The following is an 18,163-nucleotide window of genomic DNA, read 5'->3' as shown; positions in this document are numbered from 1 at the left end:
GATCTGGTCACACTGTACCAGGGACATACTGTATCATGATAACATAAAGACCAGGGATCTGGTCACACTGTACCAGGGACATACTGTATCATGATAACATAAAGACCAGTGATCTGGTCACACTGTACCAGGGACATACTGTATCATGATAACATAAAGACCAGGGATCTGGTCACACTGTACCAGGGACATACCGCATCATGATAACATAAAGACCAGTGATCTGGTCATACTGTACCAGGGACATACTGTATCATGATAACATAAAGATCAGTGATCTGGTCACACTGTACCAGGGACATACTGCATCATGATAACATAAAGACCAGGGATCTGGTCATACTGTACCAGGGACATACTGCATCATGATAACATAAAGACCAGGGACATACTGTATCATGATAACATAAAGACCAGGGATCTGGTCATACTGTACCAGGGACATACTGTATCATGATAACATAAAGACCAGTGATCTGGTCACACTGTACCAGGGACATACTGCATCATGATAACATAAAGACCAGGGATCTGGTCATACTGTACCAGGGACATACTGTATCATGATAACATAAAGACCAGGGATCTGGTCACACTGTACCAGGGACATACTGTATCATGATAACATAAAGACCAGGGATCTGGTCATACTGTACCAGGGACATACTGCATCATGATAACATAAAGACCAGGGATCTGGTCATACTGTACCAGGGACATACTGCATCATGATAACATAAAGACCAGTGATCTGGTCACACTGTACCAGGGACATACTGCATCATGATAACATAAAGACCAGGGATCTGGTCACACTGTACCAGGGACATACTGTATCATGATAACATAAAGACCAGGGACATACTGTATCATGATAACATAAAGACCAGGGATCTGGTCACACTGTACCAGGGACATACTGTATCATGATAACATAAAGACCAGGGATCTGGTCATACTGTACCAGGGACATACTGTATCATGATAACATAAAGACCAGGGATCTGGTCATACTGTACCAGGGACATACTGTATCATGATAACATAAAGACCAGGGATCTGGTCATACTGTACCAGGGACATACTGTATCATGATAACATAAAGACCAGGGATCTGGTCATACTGTACCAGGGACATACTGTATCATGATAACATAAAGACCAGGGATCTGGTCATACTGTACCAGGGACATACGGTATCATGATAACATAAAGACCAGGGATCTGGTCACACTGTACCAGGGACATACTGTATCATGATAACATAAAGACCAGGGATCTGGTCACACTGTACCAGGAACATACTGTATCATGATAACATAAAGACCAGGGATCTGGTCATACTGTACCAGGGACATACTGTATCATGATAACATAAAGACCAGGGATCTGGTCACACTGTACCAGGGACATACTGTATCATGATAACATAAAGACCAGGGACATACTGTATCATGATAACATAAAGACCAGGGACATACTGTATCATGATAACATAAAGACCAGGGATCTGGTCACACTGTACCAGGGACATACTGCATCATGATAACATAAAGACCAGGGATCTGGTCATACTGTACCAGGGACATACTGTATCATGATAACATAAAGACCAGGGATCTGGTCATACTGTACCAGGGACATACTGCATCATGATAACATAAAGACCAGGGACATACTGTATCATGATAACATAAAGACCAGGGATCTGGTCACACTGTACCAGGGACATACTGTATCATGATAACATAAAGACCAGGGATCTGGTCACAGTTTAATTGCAGCCAGGCAAGGTTTTATTTGGCTAGTTTAGTGTTTAATCATGAGGCCTGCAGCGAAGTGTCCAGATGCATTAAGGTGCCATGAAATCTCTGCTTAGTCACGATGATGCACAACAGGAGAATCACGTTGGTTAACAGGTCTCAAGAGCCTGAGGAACAAAAAATAATCACCTGATTTAAAAAAACAAGTTAGCACTGAGAATTGTCTTGTAATATGTTCACTATCACTGTTGACTGTGACATTTCCTCTAGTTTGAAAGCCCAAATAGTGAGACTTTCATGTAAGTCAGGGCCCACTTCCTTATTCCAATTCTTTCAGTGTTTTTAGAAGAGGCAGTGCTGAACATAACGCCATGGCAACACTGGAGACTCATTGTCTTGTTTCTCTTCAGTGTTTCTGTAGTGAGAAGCCAGTGAGGTTGTTGAGAGAGAGGCTTAGCCCAGAGAGCTGTTGTAGCTCTGACCCCCACAGAGTGGAAACGACCTTCGACCTGCAGTCAGCAGGGGTCAAGGCCTTATTGTGAGCCACACTCTCTCCCACAGTTCACCATGAGTAGATCATTGTTTTAGCAGTTTAATCCTATCCAAACAGCCCAGTTAGAAAACCCTTCACCCAGGGTGCGTTCCAAACTACACCCTATTCCCTACGTAGTGCATTACTTATTACCAGGGCCCATAGGGCTCTCAGAAGTAGTGCACTATATAGGAAATAGGGTGCCAGTTTGGACGCAGACTTGGTGGATGAAGTCCAAGAGTAAGTGGACTTGGAGAGGGTAGCTAAGAGGGAGAGGGAAGACATAACTTACAAAGACTAAACCTGGCTTTGCCAAGACGAGGTCACTGCTCAGCTAGTGTCTGGAGCACATAGAGTAGCCTGACACACACACTCTCAAGTAAGTGTGTGTGTGTGTGTATGAGAGAGAGAGAGAGCCCTTACTTACCCTCTGTGTCTGGCTAATATTGTCTGTCTGCAGCTGCTGACATTCACAACTGCTTCTGGAAATGAGACTTGAATAATTAATTTCACCGTATCAAAGCCTCTTTCTACTGTGGAGCACCGACTCTGTTGAGGTGATTGTACAACATTGAGGTAATTGAGCTATCCTACCCTGTATGGGTAATACACGGTTTCCCTTTTGTTGGCCTGGTCAGAAAGACATTTCTACCATACGTTTAACTCCTTGTTATTCAGACCACTATCACACACTGCAGGCAAGCAGACTCTGGTCTGGTCTGGTCTATTCATCTATGGGTTTCCACAAGCCTGGTGGGCCAGTAGAACAGCCTCGTAGTCCCAGGTCAGGAAGCTTAAACAGGCCTGCTGTTTAGATGCAGAGCAGCATTGATCAGGGCCTGGTGTTTAGATACAGAGCAGTATTGATCAGGGCCTGGGGCATTTCATTAAACAGGCCTGGTGTTTAGATACAGAGCAGCATTGATCAGGGCCTGGTGTTTAGATACAGAGCAGCATTGATCAGGGCCTGGTGTTTAGATACAGAGCAGTATTGATCAGGGCCTGGGGCATTTCATTAAACAGGCCTGGTGTTTAGATACAGAGCAGCATTGATCAGGGCCTGGTGTTTAGATACAGAGCAGCATTGATCAGGGCCTGGTGTTTAGATACAGAGCAGCATTGATCAGGGCCTGGTGTTTAGATACAGAGCAGCATTGATCAGGGCCTGGGGCATTTCATTAAACAGGCCTGGTGTTTAGATACAGAGCAGTATTGATCAGGGCCTGGGGCATTTCATTAAACAGGCCTGGTGTTTAGATACAGAGCAGCATTGATCAGGGCCTGGTGTTTAGTGGTGATTTACTGGTGATTTACTGTATTCTACCTCAGACATTATGTACTAGGACATGGTGGTGATTTACTGTGTTCTACCTCAGACATTATGTACTAGGACATGGTGATGATTTACTGTGTTCTACCTCAGACATTATGTACTAGGACATGGTGGTGATTTACTGTGTTCTACCTCAGACATTATGTACTAGGACATGGTGGTGATTTACTGTGTTCTACCTCAGACATTATGTACTAGGACATGGTGGTGATTTACTGTGTTCTACCTCAGACATTATGTACTAGGACATGGTGGTGATTTACTGTGTTCTACCTCAGACATTATGTACTAGGACATGGTGATTTACAGTGTTCTACCTCAGACATTATGTACTAGGACATGGTGATTTACTGTGTTCTACCTCAGACATTATGTACTAGGACATGGTGGTGATTTACTGTGTTCTACCTCAGACATTATGTACTAGGACATGGTGATGATTTACTGTGTTCTACCTCAGACATTATGTACTAGGACATGGTGGTGATTTACTGTGTTCTACCTCAGACATTATGTACTAGGACATGGTGGTGATTTACTGTGTTCTACCTCAGACATTATGTACTAGGACATGGTGGTGATTTACTGTGTTCTACCTCAGACATTATGTACTAGGACATGGTGGTGATTTACTGTGTTCTACCTCAGACATTATGTACTAGGACATGGTGGTGATTTACTGTGTTCTACCTCAGACATTATGTACTAGGACATGGTGGTGATTTACTGTGTTCTACCTCGATATTATTAGACATTTACCAAGCTTAATGTCATGTACCTTATACATACAAGATAAGAAAGCAGACATTAAATCAAATCAAATTCTATTGGTCACATTAGCAATGTTATTGCAGGTGTAGCAAAATGCTTGTGTTTCTAGCTCCAATAGTGCAGTAATATCTAACAATAAACACAAACCTAAAAGTCAAAGAATGGAATGAAGGACTATATAAATATTAGGACGAGCCATGTCAGAGTGGCATTGACTAGAATACAGTAGAATAGAATACAGTATATACATATGAGATGAGTAAAGCAGTATGTAAATATTAGGACGAGCCATGTCGGAGTGGCGTTGACTAAAATACAGTAGAATAGAATACAGTATATACATATGAGATGAGTAAAGCAGTATGTAAATATTAGGACGAGCCATGTCGGAGTGGCGTTGACTAAAATACAGTAGAATAGAATACAGTATATACATATGAGATGAGTAAAGCAGTATATAAATATTAGGACGAGCCATGTTGGAGTGGCATTGACTAAAAGACAGTATATACATATGAGATGAGTAAAGCAGTATGTAAATATTAGGACGAGCCATGTCGGAGTGGCGTTGACTAAAAGACAGTCTATACATATGAGATGAGTAAAGCACAAATATAGAAACATTATAACATCATACCGGTCCGTCTAAAATCCTAAAGTCAGATTGTCTCTGTGTGTTTCCAGGATGGTGGTCTCCTCATCAACAACCCCACAGCCTTGGCCATCCATGAGTGTAAGCTGCTGTGGCCCAACACCCCAGTGCAGTGTGTTGTCTCCCTGGGTACGGGTCGCTATGAGACCGGCAACAAAAACAACACCACCTCCACCAGTCTCAAAGCCAAGATCACCAACGTCATCAGCAGTGCCACCGACACAGAGGGTGGGTCACCAAGGGACCATGGAGTGTGTGTGGTGTACTGTGTGTAGTTGGTGTGTGTAGTTTGTGTGCCACATCTGTCCTTTGACAGCCAGCCAGTCAGCCAGCCAGTCAGTCAGCCAGTCAGCCAGCCAGTCAGTCAGAGACATGTGCTTCACTAAAACAGACGCTGCATGTAGTCCCTGTAGGTAGTTGGAAGACCATTGTTTTCTGTGAATCTCATTAAGTGACTCATTCGCTGCATGTAGTCCCTGTAGGTAGTTGGATGACCATTGTTTTGTCTCAGTCACTCCTTCAATGATTTCCTTTTGACCTACACAGTTCAGAACATCAAGTTCATCAGCTCCCCAGTACTTGACCTCTCTCTGATTCCTCTCATCCATCAGCTCCCCAGTGCTTGACCTCTCTCTGATTCCTCTCATCCATCAGCTCCCCAGTACTTGACCTCTCTCTGATTCCTCTCATCCATCAGCTCCCCAGTGCTTGACCTCTCTCTGATTCCTCTCATCCATCAGCTCCCCAGTACTTGACCTCTCTCTGATTCCTCTCATCCATCAGCTCCCCAGTGCTTGACCTCTCTCTGATTCCTCTCATCCATCAGCTCCCCAGTACTTGACCTCTCTCTGATTCCTCTCATTCATCAGCTCCCCAGTACTCCCTCTCTCTGATCCCTCTCATCCATCAGCTCCCCAGTGCTTGACCTCTCTCTGATCCCTCTCATCCATCAGCTCCCCAGTGCTTGACCTCTCTCTGATTCCTCAATCATCAGCTCCCCAGTACTCCACCTCTCTCTGATTCCTCTCATCCATCAGCTCCCCAGTACTCCCTCTCTCTGATTCCTCAATCATCAGCTCCCCAGTACTCCCTCTCTCTGATTCCTCTCATCCATCAGCTCCCCAGTACTCCCTCTCTCTGATTCCTCTCATCCATCAGCTCCCCAGTACTCCCTCTCTCTGATTCCTACCTGTGTAGATGGTCAGTCTGAGTGATGTTTAGTCAGTGTGTGCGGGTGATGGCATTATGAACAACTTGATTCCTACCTGTGTAGATGGTCTGAGTGATGTTTAGTCAGTGTGTGCGGGTGATGGCATTATGAACAACTTGATTCCTACCTGTGTAGATGGTCTGAGTGATGTTTAGTCAGTGTGTGCGGGTGATGGCATTATGAACAACTTGATTCCTACCTGTGTAGATGGTCTGAGTGATGTTTAGTCAGTGTGTGTGGGTGATGGCACTATGAACAACTTGATTCCTACCTGTGTAGATGGTCTGAGTGATGTTTAGTCAGTGTGTGCGGGTGATGGCATTATGAACAACTTGATTCCTACCTGTGTAGATGGTCTGAGTGATGTTTAGTCAGTGTGTGTGGGTGATGGCACTATGAACAACTTGATGGATCTCTATAAAGTAGGAAGTCATAATAAACCAGTCACATATGGACTAACTTTGTGTCCCTCATCAGAAGTCCACGTCATGTTCTCTCCTTCTCCCAGACAGCTGCTTCCTCTAAACTAGCTACACTAACAACATGATAGCTATCAAGATATAGAATGATTTAACTGTACTCCAGCAACATGACCTAACCTCTCTCACCTCTTCTCTCTCCGTCAGAGGTCCACATCATGCTGGACGCCCTCCTTCCACCCAACACCTACTTCCGTTTCAACCCCTACATGAGCGAGGACATCCCATTGGACGAGAGCCGCCCGGAGAGGCTGACCTTCCTGCAGGAGGAAGGAACTCGCTACCTGGAGAGGAACGAAGCCAAGCTGAACAAGGCAGCGTCTGTGCTGGCTCTGGAGAAGAGCGCCATCCAGAGGCTGGCTGAATGGTGCAAACTGAAGGCCGACATGTACGAGGGCTTGCCCTTCATCTCCAAACTGTAGGGGACGTCTAGAGGTGAAAGGTCAGACAGGCTGAGAGACACTCATTTAGACTGATTATGAAGATAATATAGGAGCCGTAAAGGTCTGACATGTACGAGGGCCCTTCATCTCCAAACTGTAGGAAGAGACCTGTAGAGGTTAAAGTTCAAAAGACACTGCAGGCAGTAGCTGCTGAGAAACTCATTTAGACTTGAAAATAAACATCATGTGCTTTGATATGACTCCATCAGGAGGCTGGTGGAAGAATCTATAGGAGGAAAGGCTCATTGTAATGGTCGGAATGGAATAAATGGAACTGAGTCAAACGTGGTTTCCATATGTTTGATACCGTTCCATTGATTCCATTCCAGCCATTACAATGAGCCCGTCCTCCTATAGCTCCTCCAACCAGCCTCCTCTGGACTCCATATCTTCTTGATGCAGATCATGTGATATGACTGCGGTCCATTTGAATTTCTGCTGCTCAGGCAGGATGTTGTTGCCTTTGACCTGTGAGAGGTGGTACAGAAGGATCTGTTGTAGTGTTTCTGAAAGGGGTTTGGCTGGTTGGGCTGAAGGAATCAACCTTTTGACTGGTCCTAAATAAAGTGTCACTGTGATGAGAGCACACAGGCCGTGTTTACACAGACAGGCCGTGTTTACACAGACAGGCCGTGTTTACACAGACAGGCCGTGTTTACACAGGCAGGCCGTGTTTACACAGGCAGGCCGTGTTTACACAGGCAGGCCGTGTTTACACAGGCAGGCCGTGTTCACAGGCAGCCCAATTCTAATATTTTGCCCCCCTAAAAATCTGATATTTTGCCAATAATTGGGCTAAATACCTGAATTGGGCTGCCTGTGTAAACAGCCATAATGGTGTGAATGTTAGACAGGCGTAGCCATAATGGTGTGAATGGTAGACAGGCGTAGCCATAATGGTGTGAATGGTAGACAGGCGTAGCCATAATGGTGTGAATGGTAGACAGGTGTAGCCATAATGGTGTGAATGGTAGACAGGCGTAGCCATAATGGTGTGAATGGTAGACAGGCGTAGCCATAATGGTGTGAATGGTAGACAGGCGTAGCCATAATGGTGTGAATGGTAGACAAGCGTAGCCATAATGGTGTGAATGGTAGACAGGCGTAGCCATAATGGTGTGAATGGTAGACAGGTGTAGCCATAATGGTGTGAATGGTAGACAGGCGTAGCCATAATGGTGTGAATGGTAGACAGGCGTAGCCATAATGGTGTGAATGGTAGACAGGTGTAGCCATAATGGTGTGAATGGTAGACAGGCGTAGCCATAATGGTGTGAATGGTAGACAGGTGTAGCCATAATGGTGTGAATGGTAGACAGGCGTAGCCATAATGGTGTGAATGGTAGACAGGCGTAGCCATAATGGTGTGAATGGTAGACAGGCGTAGCCATAATGGTGTGAATGGTAGACAGGCGTAGCCATAATGGTGTGAATGGTAGACAGGCGTAGCCATTTACTGTTTTGATTTAAGAGTGCAGGTTTTGCAGGGAAGGTGTTTTTGACAACTACCTACTTAACATGTACTGGTATGCCAGAGATTCAGGGTCTGTTATTAGCAACTCATTCTAATGTAATTACTGTAAATATGTTGTAGGTAACTGACATTGGTGTCACCTCATTTAAATGCTTCAAACTTGAACTAGGCATGTAAAGTAGAATGGTATAAAACATGTAGTTATGCCTTTTTTCACAGATGAATGAAATCATGCACTTTGTAAATTGTCACATTGTTCTTATCTTAAGAGCTCTGTAAGGGATCAAATGTAAATGGTTTGATATGTGGTTTTGAATCATATTGAATTGAAGAGTTCATGGTATTAGCTTTATAATGAAGTTGAACCACCTAATTCCTTTCTCCTGCAGCGGCTCTGTAGGTGGAGGGTGTAGAATGAACATGTGTCGTTGAAACCGGCTGTCTGTTGAAGCTGTGTCTCATAACTACACTATTATACATGATCATCTGATCTGTACTGATGTCTATTAAAGCTGAAGTGATAGTCTACGACAACCTTAAACCACACACACACACACACACACACACACACACACACACACACACACACACACACACACACACACACACACACAGGTCTATAATAGAGGTGTCATGGAAGAATGTGGAGTGAATGTGGAGTGTCCTCTGTGATTCATTGTTTTTTCCAATTGCAGAATTGATTTGTTACGTTGTTTCATTCAGAGAACTGACCTTCCATGACGACACTCACTCCTCCCAGTCAAATGAGAATCACCCCAATCAACCCTACCCACGTAACACAGCGGTATATGGTTGTCTCTCAAATGGCACCCTATACCCTATTTTAGTGCACTACTTTTGACCTGGTTCCATAAGGCTCTGGTCAAAAGTAGTGCACTATATAGGGAATAGGGTGCCATTTGCATAGCAGTACTTCAGAGGACACATTATAGCCTCATAGAAGAACCATTGAAATGGTCACCAGAAACAAACACATGAGGAATCAGGCATCATTGATGGAAGAAGATTCTTTTAGATTGTTGTGATCCCAGCTTGGTGTGACGTTTGAACCCAAACATGACCCTGTGGTTGGAGGTCGGATTTCAACCCCCAATCCTCAATTCTTGGATTGTGTCTGGTTTGCATGTGCAGTGAATCATTCATCCTTTATCATATGATAGATTAAATGTTCTATAAAACCCTTGTTGGGTTGAGGGGAAGTGACTGAGATTGCATGTGTTCCCTATTTAGATCATTACCCTGTGTGAGTGGATTGCGTGGTATCACACTAACTGTGGACCCTAACCATACCACTGTTGTTAGGTGTGTGATTGTGTGGTATCACACTAACTGTGGACCCTAACCATACCACTGTTGTTAGGTGTGTGATTGTGTGGTATCACACTAACTGTGGACCCTAACCATACCACTGTTGTTAGGTGTGTGATTGTGTGGTATCACACTAACTGTGGACCCTAACCATACCACTGTTGTTAGGTGTGTGATTGTGTGGTATCACACTAACTGTGGACCCTAACCATACCACTGTTGTTAGGTGTGTGATTGTGTGGTATCACACTAACTGTGGACCCTAACCATACCACTGTTGTTAGGTGTGTGATTGCGTGGTATCACACTAACTGTGGACCCTAACCATACCACTGTTGTTAGGTGTGTGATTGTGTGGTATCACACTAACTGTGGAATCTAACCATACCACTGTTGTTAGGTGTGTGATTGTGTGGTATCACACTAACTGTGGACCCTAACCATACCACTGTTGTTAGGTGTGTGATTGCGTGGTATCACACTAACTGTGGACCCTAACCATACCACTGTTGTTAGGTGTGTGATTGTGTGGTATCACACTAACTGTGGACCCTAACCATACCACTGTTGTTAGGTGTGTGATTGTGTGGTATCACACTAACTGTGGACCGTAACCATACCACTGTTGTTAGGTGTGTGATTGTGTGGTATCACTCTAACCATACCACTGTTGTTAGGTGTGTGATTGTGTGGTATCACTCTAACCATACCACTGTTAGGTGTGTGTGATTGTGTGAGCAGTGATCATTCATCCTGTCGGGCTGAGTTTTAACCTGGCCTGGTCACACTCTGGAATGTTCCCTATTTCTCTCTCTGGAGAAATGCAATGGATGGCATTACACATCCTACAGGAGCGTGTGAAACAGTGGAGGCTGCTGAGGGAGGACGGCTCAAAATTGAGTGAACTGAATGGTATCAACTCCCTTCACACCATTCTGGCCATTATTATGAGCTGTCCTCCCCTCAGCAGCCTCCACTGGTGTGAAGTGATATGTGTCTGTCTGTGTGATGGCATGACAAATCCTACAGGAGCGTGTGAAGGGAACCTGAATGCAGCGGTGTTGGGGTGTGGATAGAGGTTTGAGGGTGTGGATAGAGGTTTGGTAGGGGTGTTGGGGTGTGGATAGAGGTTTGGTGGGGGTGTAAGGGTGTGGATAGAGGTTTGGTGGGGGTGTTAGGGTGTGGATAGAGGTTTGGTGGGTGTGGATAGAGGTTTGGTGGGGGTGTAGGGTGTGGATAGAGGTTTGGTGGGGGTGTTAGGGTGTGGTTTGGTTGGGGTGTGGATAGAGGTTTGGTAGGGGTGTTGGGGTGTGGATAGAGGTTTGGTAGGGGTGTTAGGGTGTGGAAAGAGGTTTGGTTGGGGTGTGGATAGAGGTTTGGTAGGGGTGTTGGGGTGTGGATAGAGGTTTGGTAGGGGTGTTGGGGTGTGGATAGAGGTTTGGTAGGGGTGTTGGGGTGTGGATAGAGGTTTGGTGGGGGTGTTAGGGTGTGGATAGAGGTTTGGTGGGGGTGTTGGGGTGTTGATAGAGGTTTGGTTGGGGTGTGGATAGAGGTTTGGTAGGGGTGTTGGGGTGTGGATAGAGGTTTGATGGGGATGTTAGGGTGTGGATAGAGGTTTGATGGGGGTGTTAGGGTGTGGATAGAGGTTTGGTGTTGGATAGAGGTTTGGTGGGAGTGTTAGGGTGTGGATAGAGGTTTGGTGGGGGTGTTAGGGTGTGGATAGAGGTTTGGTGGGGGGGGGGGGTCAGAGTGTGGATCGAGCGATGAGGGGGAGTTAGGGTGAGGATAGAGATTTGGGGGGGGGTTAGGGTGTGGATGGAGGGTTAGGGTGTGGATAGAGGTTTGAGCGGGGGGGGTTAGGGTGTGGGTAGAGGCTTAGTAGGGGTTGCACAAATGTCAATTCTGTAATTACACTGGGTGATCCCATTAGAAATGTATTTTTGAAGGGAGACCTGTCTGTCTAATTCTGGAAGAGAGCAAACTACTACAACACACCAGACAGATACCGTCAGTACACACACTAACACAGATGTCAACAACAGCTCTGAGTCTGATAAAGGGCCCAGCAGCAATATTCTCAAGTTCATGATGTACATATCTAATGTTCTTCTCTGAGTCTGAACGACACCTCACTTAGTGGCAGGACTATGCCCTACATCTTATGAATGAACGGTGTTGTCAAGGGTTACACATAAGAACTAGACCTAATGAGGTAATACAGATGAATGTTTCTGCCTTAGCCACATTCTGACAGTTGTTTCCTATAATTGGGGGCCAGTGCAAAGGTCAAAGTGTGAAGGTTAACTGATGTCTCTCACGTTGTTTTCAAGTCGGAGATGTAACTAATGATTCTGGTCCAGACGGTACCGCTACACCGCCAGGATCCTAATTAATGGACTCATCAGCTGTGAGGAATACTGCGTGTGTTGTCTCCTAATGGTGTTCCCTAGCAACCATCTCTCCTCCACAATGTACTGCTGGTGTGCATCCTCATGTTCTCCACATTCTCCTGATCAGAACTAAATGTGTTATGCAATCTGCTCAGTGTTGTGCAGTTTATTGTGTGCCTTTTGATCTACATGACCGTTGTAGTCATTTAGCCGACGCTCCAGGTCACTTACAGTTAGTAAAGTTCATGCATTCTTCTTAAGATGGTCAGTGAGACACCACACAGGCATAGCCTTCTATTCTTACCAATGCATCTGAATTGGGCAAATGATACACGTTTGCAGCTTAAATTGAATGGAGGGAGGCTAGAATTGGATTCCAACTGGTATTCATGACCTTTTGGTTTAGTCATCAATATGAGTCTAATTGGTTCTCTCGTTGAAATCAATGATATTCCTCTGTAGAGAGCAGGACAGAGAGAATGCCACACTTCCTTCCAGTCTTAAGACTGGGGCTATTAGGCCACAGGATACCCTCAGCTCACTGAAACATTCCTGGGATTTCACTCTCCTGGTCTCTCCTTGTTTTGGGTTTTCTTTATCTTTTGGGTTGTGAGATAAGACCGGAGCAGAGCAGTAGCAGAGCAGTAGCAGAGCAGTAGCAGAGCAGTAGCAGTAGCAGAGCAGTAGCAGAGCAGTAGCAGAGCAGTAGCAGAGCAGTAGCAGAGCAGTAGCAGTAGCAGAGCAGTAGCAGAGCAGTAGCAGAGCAGTAGCAGTATCAGAGCAGTATCAGAGCAGTAGCAGTATCAGAGCAGTAGCAGAGCAGTATCAGAGCAGTATCAGTATCAGAGCAGTAGCAGAGCAGTAGCAGAGCAGTAGCAGTATCAGAGCAGTAGCAGAGCAGTAGCAGTAGCAGAGCAGTAGCAGAGCAGTATCAGAGCAGTATCAGAGCAGTAGCAGTATCAGAGCAGTAGCAGAGCAGTAGCAGAGCAGTATCAGAGCAGTAGCAGTATCAGAGCAGTATCAGTATCAGTATCAGAGCAGTATCAGTATCAGAGCAATATCAGAGCAGTATCAGAGCAGTATCAGAGCAGTATCAGTATCAGTATCAGAGCAGTATCAGTATCAGAGCAGTATCAGTATCAGAGCAGTATCAGTAGCAGAGCAGTAGCAGAGCAGTATCAGAGCAGTAGCAGTATCAGAGCAGTATCAGAGCAGTATCAGAGCAGTATCAGTATCAAAGCAGTATCAATATCAGAGCAGTAGCAGTACCAGAGCAGTATCAATATCAGAGCAGTATCAGTACCAGAGCAGTATCAGTACCAGAGCAGTATCAGAGCAGTAGCAGAGCAGTAGCAGAGCAGTATCAGTATCAGAGCAGTATCAGAGCAGTATCAGAGCAGTATCAGTATCAGAGCAGTATCAGTACCAGAGCAGTATCAGTACCAGAGCAGTATCAGTACCAGAGCAGTATCAGTACCAGAGCAGTATCAATATCAGAGCAGTATCAGTACCAGAGCAGTATCAGTACCAGAGCAGTATCAATATCAGTATCAATATCAGTATCAGATCAGTATCAGTACCAGAGCAGTATCAGTATCAGAGCAGTATCAGTATCAGAGCAGTATCAGTACCAGAGCAGTATCAGTACCAGAGCAGTATCAGTACCAGAGCAGTATCAATATCAGAGAAGTAGCAGATCAGTATCAGTATTAGAGCAGTATCAGTATCAATATCAGAGCAGTATCAGTACCAGAGCAGTATCAGTACCAGAGCATTATCAGTACCAGAGCAGTATCAGTATCAGAGCAGTATCAATATCAGAGAAGTAGCAGATCAGTAGCAGAGCAGTATCAGTATTAGAGCAGTATCAATATCAGAGCAGTATCAGTATCAGAGCAGTAGTAGAGCAGTATCAGTATCAGAGCAGTATCAGTAGCAGAGCAGTATCAATATCAGAGTAGTATCAGTATCAGAGCAGTATCAGTATCAGTATCAATATCAGAGCAGTATCAGTACCAGAGCAGTATCAATATCAGAGAAGTAGCAGAGCAGTATCAGTATTAGAGCAGTATCAGTATCAATATCAGTATCAGAGCAGTATCAATATCAGAGAAGTAGCAGATCAGTAGCAGAGCAGTATCAGTATTAGAGCAGTATCAGATCAGTAGTAGAGCGGTATCAGTATCAGAGCAGTATCAGTAGCAGAGCAGTATCAATATCAGAGTAGTATCAGTATCAGTATCAGAGCAGTATCAATATCAGAGCAGTATCAGTATCAGAGCAGTATCAATATCCGAGCAGTATCAGAGCAGTATCAGATCAGTATCAGTACCAGTATCAGTACCAGATCAGTATCAGATCAGTACCAGATCAGTACCGGTATCAGTACCAGAGCAGTATCAGATCAGTATCAGATCAGTACCAGAGCAGTATCAGATCAGTACCAGATCAGTACCAGTATCTGTACCAGTATCAGAGCAGTATCAGTATCAGTATCAGATCAGTATCAGAGCAGTATCAGAGCAGTACCAGTACCAGATCAGTACCTGTACCAGAGCAGTACCAGTATCAGATCAGTACCAGTACCAGTGTCAAAGCTGTATCAGTATCAGTATCAGTACCAGAGCAGTATCAGTATCAGATCAGTACCAGATCAGTACCAGTACCAGTATCTGTACCAGTATCAAAGCTGTATCAGTCGTCCACCAGTGTCATATTGTCCATGCTGTGACCAACCAATGTTACTGCTGTCAATGTAAACAACGTTGCATAACAGAAACAACCACTTACTAACATTACAAGAAACATCAGGCAACTAAATGATCCAGGAACAGAACGCAGTGCATCACGTCTGTGTTGACTAACCATATGATTAGCAAATGCTTCATTAGATGTTGCTTCAATGGATGCAATTGAATCAGCAAATATGTCCTATAAGGGATGAGCAAGGAAACCATTTAGAAACTCGCCTCACTGGATGAGGATGAGAATGGATATGTTCCCACAGATTGTCACAGTTTCCTGCATCAGGAGATAATATTTGCCGGAGGGCTCCAGAAGAGGCAAGAAGAGGAGCCCATGTGATAGATAATAATGAAATGAAGCAGAATGAAGATTGACTTCATGTTCTCACACACACACACACACACACACACATACACACACACAGAGAGTTTGTATGAAAATAGACATGTCAAAAATACACCACTCTGTGTCTCTGGCTGCAATGCCACACTCTGTGTCTCTGGCTGCAATGCCACACTCTGTGTCTCTGGCTGCAATGCCACACTGTAAAACATCTGTCAGGGTTGTCATGCCACCACATTGTGAAGGAGTGACTGAAGTTCTCTCACATGGCCGTTGCCCTCGGCGACGGAGCAGTGCCTGGCCATAACACACGCTCTCTGAGTGACACACACACGTTCACCATTTACAGTTCACTTCCTGGAATATACTAAAGCACCAGGTCAAGGCCTTCGCCACCCAGCTGACTCCCCCCCCCCCCCATCCCTGGACCACTATATCACTATATCACTAAGCTTCGACTCCCAGCTGACCCCCCCCCCCCCCCTTATCCCTGGACCACTATATCACTAAGCTTCGACTCCCAGCTGACTCCCCCCCCCTGGACCACTATCTCACTAAGCTCCGACTCCCAGCTGACTCACACCCCCCCCAGTCCCTGGACCACTATATCACTGGATCCTGGACTTCCTGACGGGGCGCCCCCAGGTGGTAAGGGTAGGTAACAACACATCCGCCACGCTGATCCTACAGGGAAAGGAGTACCGGGCACGCCCCCGTTCTCATTGACGGGGCTGTAGTGGAGCAGGCTGAGAGCTTCATGTTCCTTGGTGTCCACATCACCAGAAAACTAGAATGGTCCAAACACACCAAGACAGTCATGAAGAGGGCACGACAAAACCTATTCCCCCTCAGGGGGCTGAAAGGATTTGGCATGGGTCCTCAGATCCTCAAAAGGTTCTACAGCTGCAACATCGAGAGCACTGGTTGCATCACTGCCTGGTATGACAACTGCTCGGCCTCCGACCGCAAGGCACTACAGAGGGTAGTGCGTACAGCCCAGTACATCAATGGGGCCAGGCTTCCTGCCATCCAGGACCTCTATACAAGGTGGTGTCAGAGGAAGGCGCAAAAAATTGTCAAAAGACTCCAGTCACCCTAGTCATAGACTGTTCTCTCTGCTACCCCACGGCAAGCGGTACCGGAGTACCAAGTCGAGGTCCAAAAGGCTTCTTAACAGCTTCTATCCCCAAACCTTAAGACTCCTGAACAGCTAATCAAAGGGCTACCCAGACCCCTCTTTTACGCTGCTGCTACTCTGTTTATTATCTATGCATAGTCACTTTAATAACGTCGCGACCCACCATTAACAGGTACGCGACCCACTCTAGAAACGCTGCTCTAGAGACGTCATAATAAATGTACATAACCAACAGACCAAACATGGTCATACCCTGCAGACTGTCTGTGACCAAACATGGTCATACCCTGCAGACTGTCTGTGACCAAACATGGTCATAGCCTGCAGACTGTCTGTGACCAAACATGGTCATACCCTGCAGACTGTCTGTGACCAAACATGGTCATAGCCTGCAGACTGTCTGTGACCAAACATGGTCATACCCTGCAGACTGTCTGTGACCAAACATGGTCATACCCTGCAGACTGTCTGTGACCAAACATGGTCATACCCTGCAGACTGTCTGTGACCAAACATGGTCATACCCTGCAGACTGTCTGTGACCAAACATGGTCATACCCTGCAGACTGTCTGTGACCAAACATGGTCATACCCTGCAGACTGTCTGTGACCAAACATGGTCATACCCTGCAGACTGTCTGTGACCAAACATGGTCATACCCTGCAGACTGTCTGTGACCAAACATGGTCATACCCTGCAGACTGTCTGTGACCAAACATGGTCATACCCTGCAGACTGTCTGTGACCAAACATGGTCATACCCTGCAGACTGTCTGTGACCAAACATGGTCATAGCCTGCAGACTGTCTGTGACCAAACATGGTCATACCCTGCAGACTGTCTGTGACCAAACATGGTCATACCCTGCAGACTGTCTGTGACCAAACATGGTCATACCCTGCAGACTGTCTGTGACCAAACATGGTCATACCCTGCAGACTGTCTGTGACCAAACATGGTCATACCCTGCAGACTGTCTGTGACCAAACATGGTCATACCCTGCAGACTGTCTGTGACCAAACATGGTCATAGCCTGCAGACTGTCTGTGACCAAACATGGTCATACCCTGCAGACTGTCTGTGACCAAACATGGTCATACCCTGCAGACTGTCTGTGACCAAACATGGTCATAGCCTGCAGACTGTCTGTGACCAAACATGGTCATACCCTGCAGACTGTCTGTGACCAAACATGGTCATACCCTGCAGACTGTCTGTGACCAAACATGGTCATACCCTGCAGACTGTCTGTGACCAAACATGGTCATACCCTGCAGACTGTCTGTGGCCAAACATGGTCATACCCTGCAGGCTGTCTGTGACCAAACATGGTCATACCCTGCAGACTGTCTGTGACCAAACATGGTCATACCCTGCAGACTGTCTGTGACCAAACATGGTCATAGCCTGCAGACTGTCTGTGACCAAACATGGTCATACCCTGCAGACTGTCTGTGACCAAACATGGTCATACCCTGCAGACTGTCTGTGACCAAACATGGTCATACCCTGCAGACTGTCTGTGACCAAACATGGTCATACCCTGCAGACTGTCTGTGA

General features: G+C 45.7%; 1 protein-coding gene across 1 annotated transcript in view; it reads left to right on the top strand.

Annotated features, from left to right (window-relative positions):
• The window catches only part of LOC109886443 (calcium-independent phospholipase A2-gamma-like), a 41,075-nt gene extending 31,892 nt beyond the window's left edge, over positions 1–9,183 (top strand). Inside the window, exons 8-9 of the mRNA XM_031815620.1 lie at positions 5,084–5,279; positions 6,888–9,183. Of these exons, the coding sequence (XP_031671480.1) occupies positions 5,084–5,279; positions 6,888–7,162 (471 nt within the window). The 3' untranslated portion in view covers positions 7,163–9,183. The remainder of the gene's footprint in view (positions 1–5,083; positions 5,280–6,887) is intronic.
• Positions 9,184–18,163: the final 8,980 nt, after the last annotated feature.

The sequence above is a fragment of the Oncorhynchus kisutch genome, unplaced genomic scaffold (genome assembly GCF_002021735.2).
Source record: "Oncorhynchus kisutch isolate 150728-3 unplaced genomic scaffold, Okis_V2 Okis09a-Okis19a_hom, whole genome shotgun sequence".
NCBI lineage: Eukaryota > Metazoa > Chordata > Actinopteri > Salmoniformes > Salmonidae > Oncorhynchus > Oncorhynchus kisutch.
Note: the sequence above shows the minus strand (reverse complement) of the source record. Positions and strands in the feature narration are given on the sequence as shown.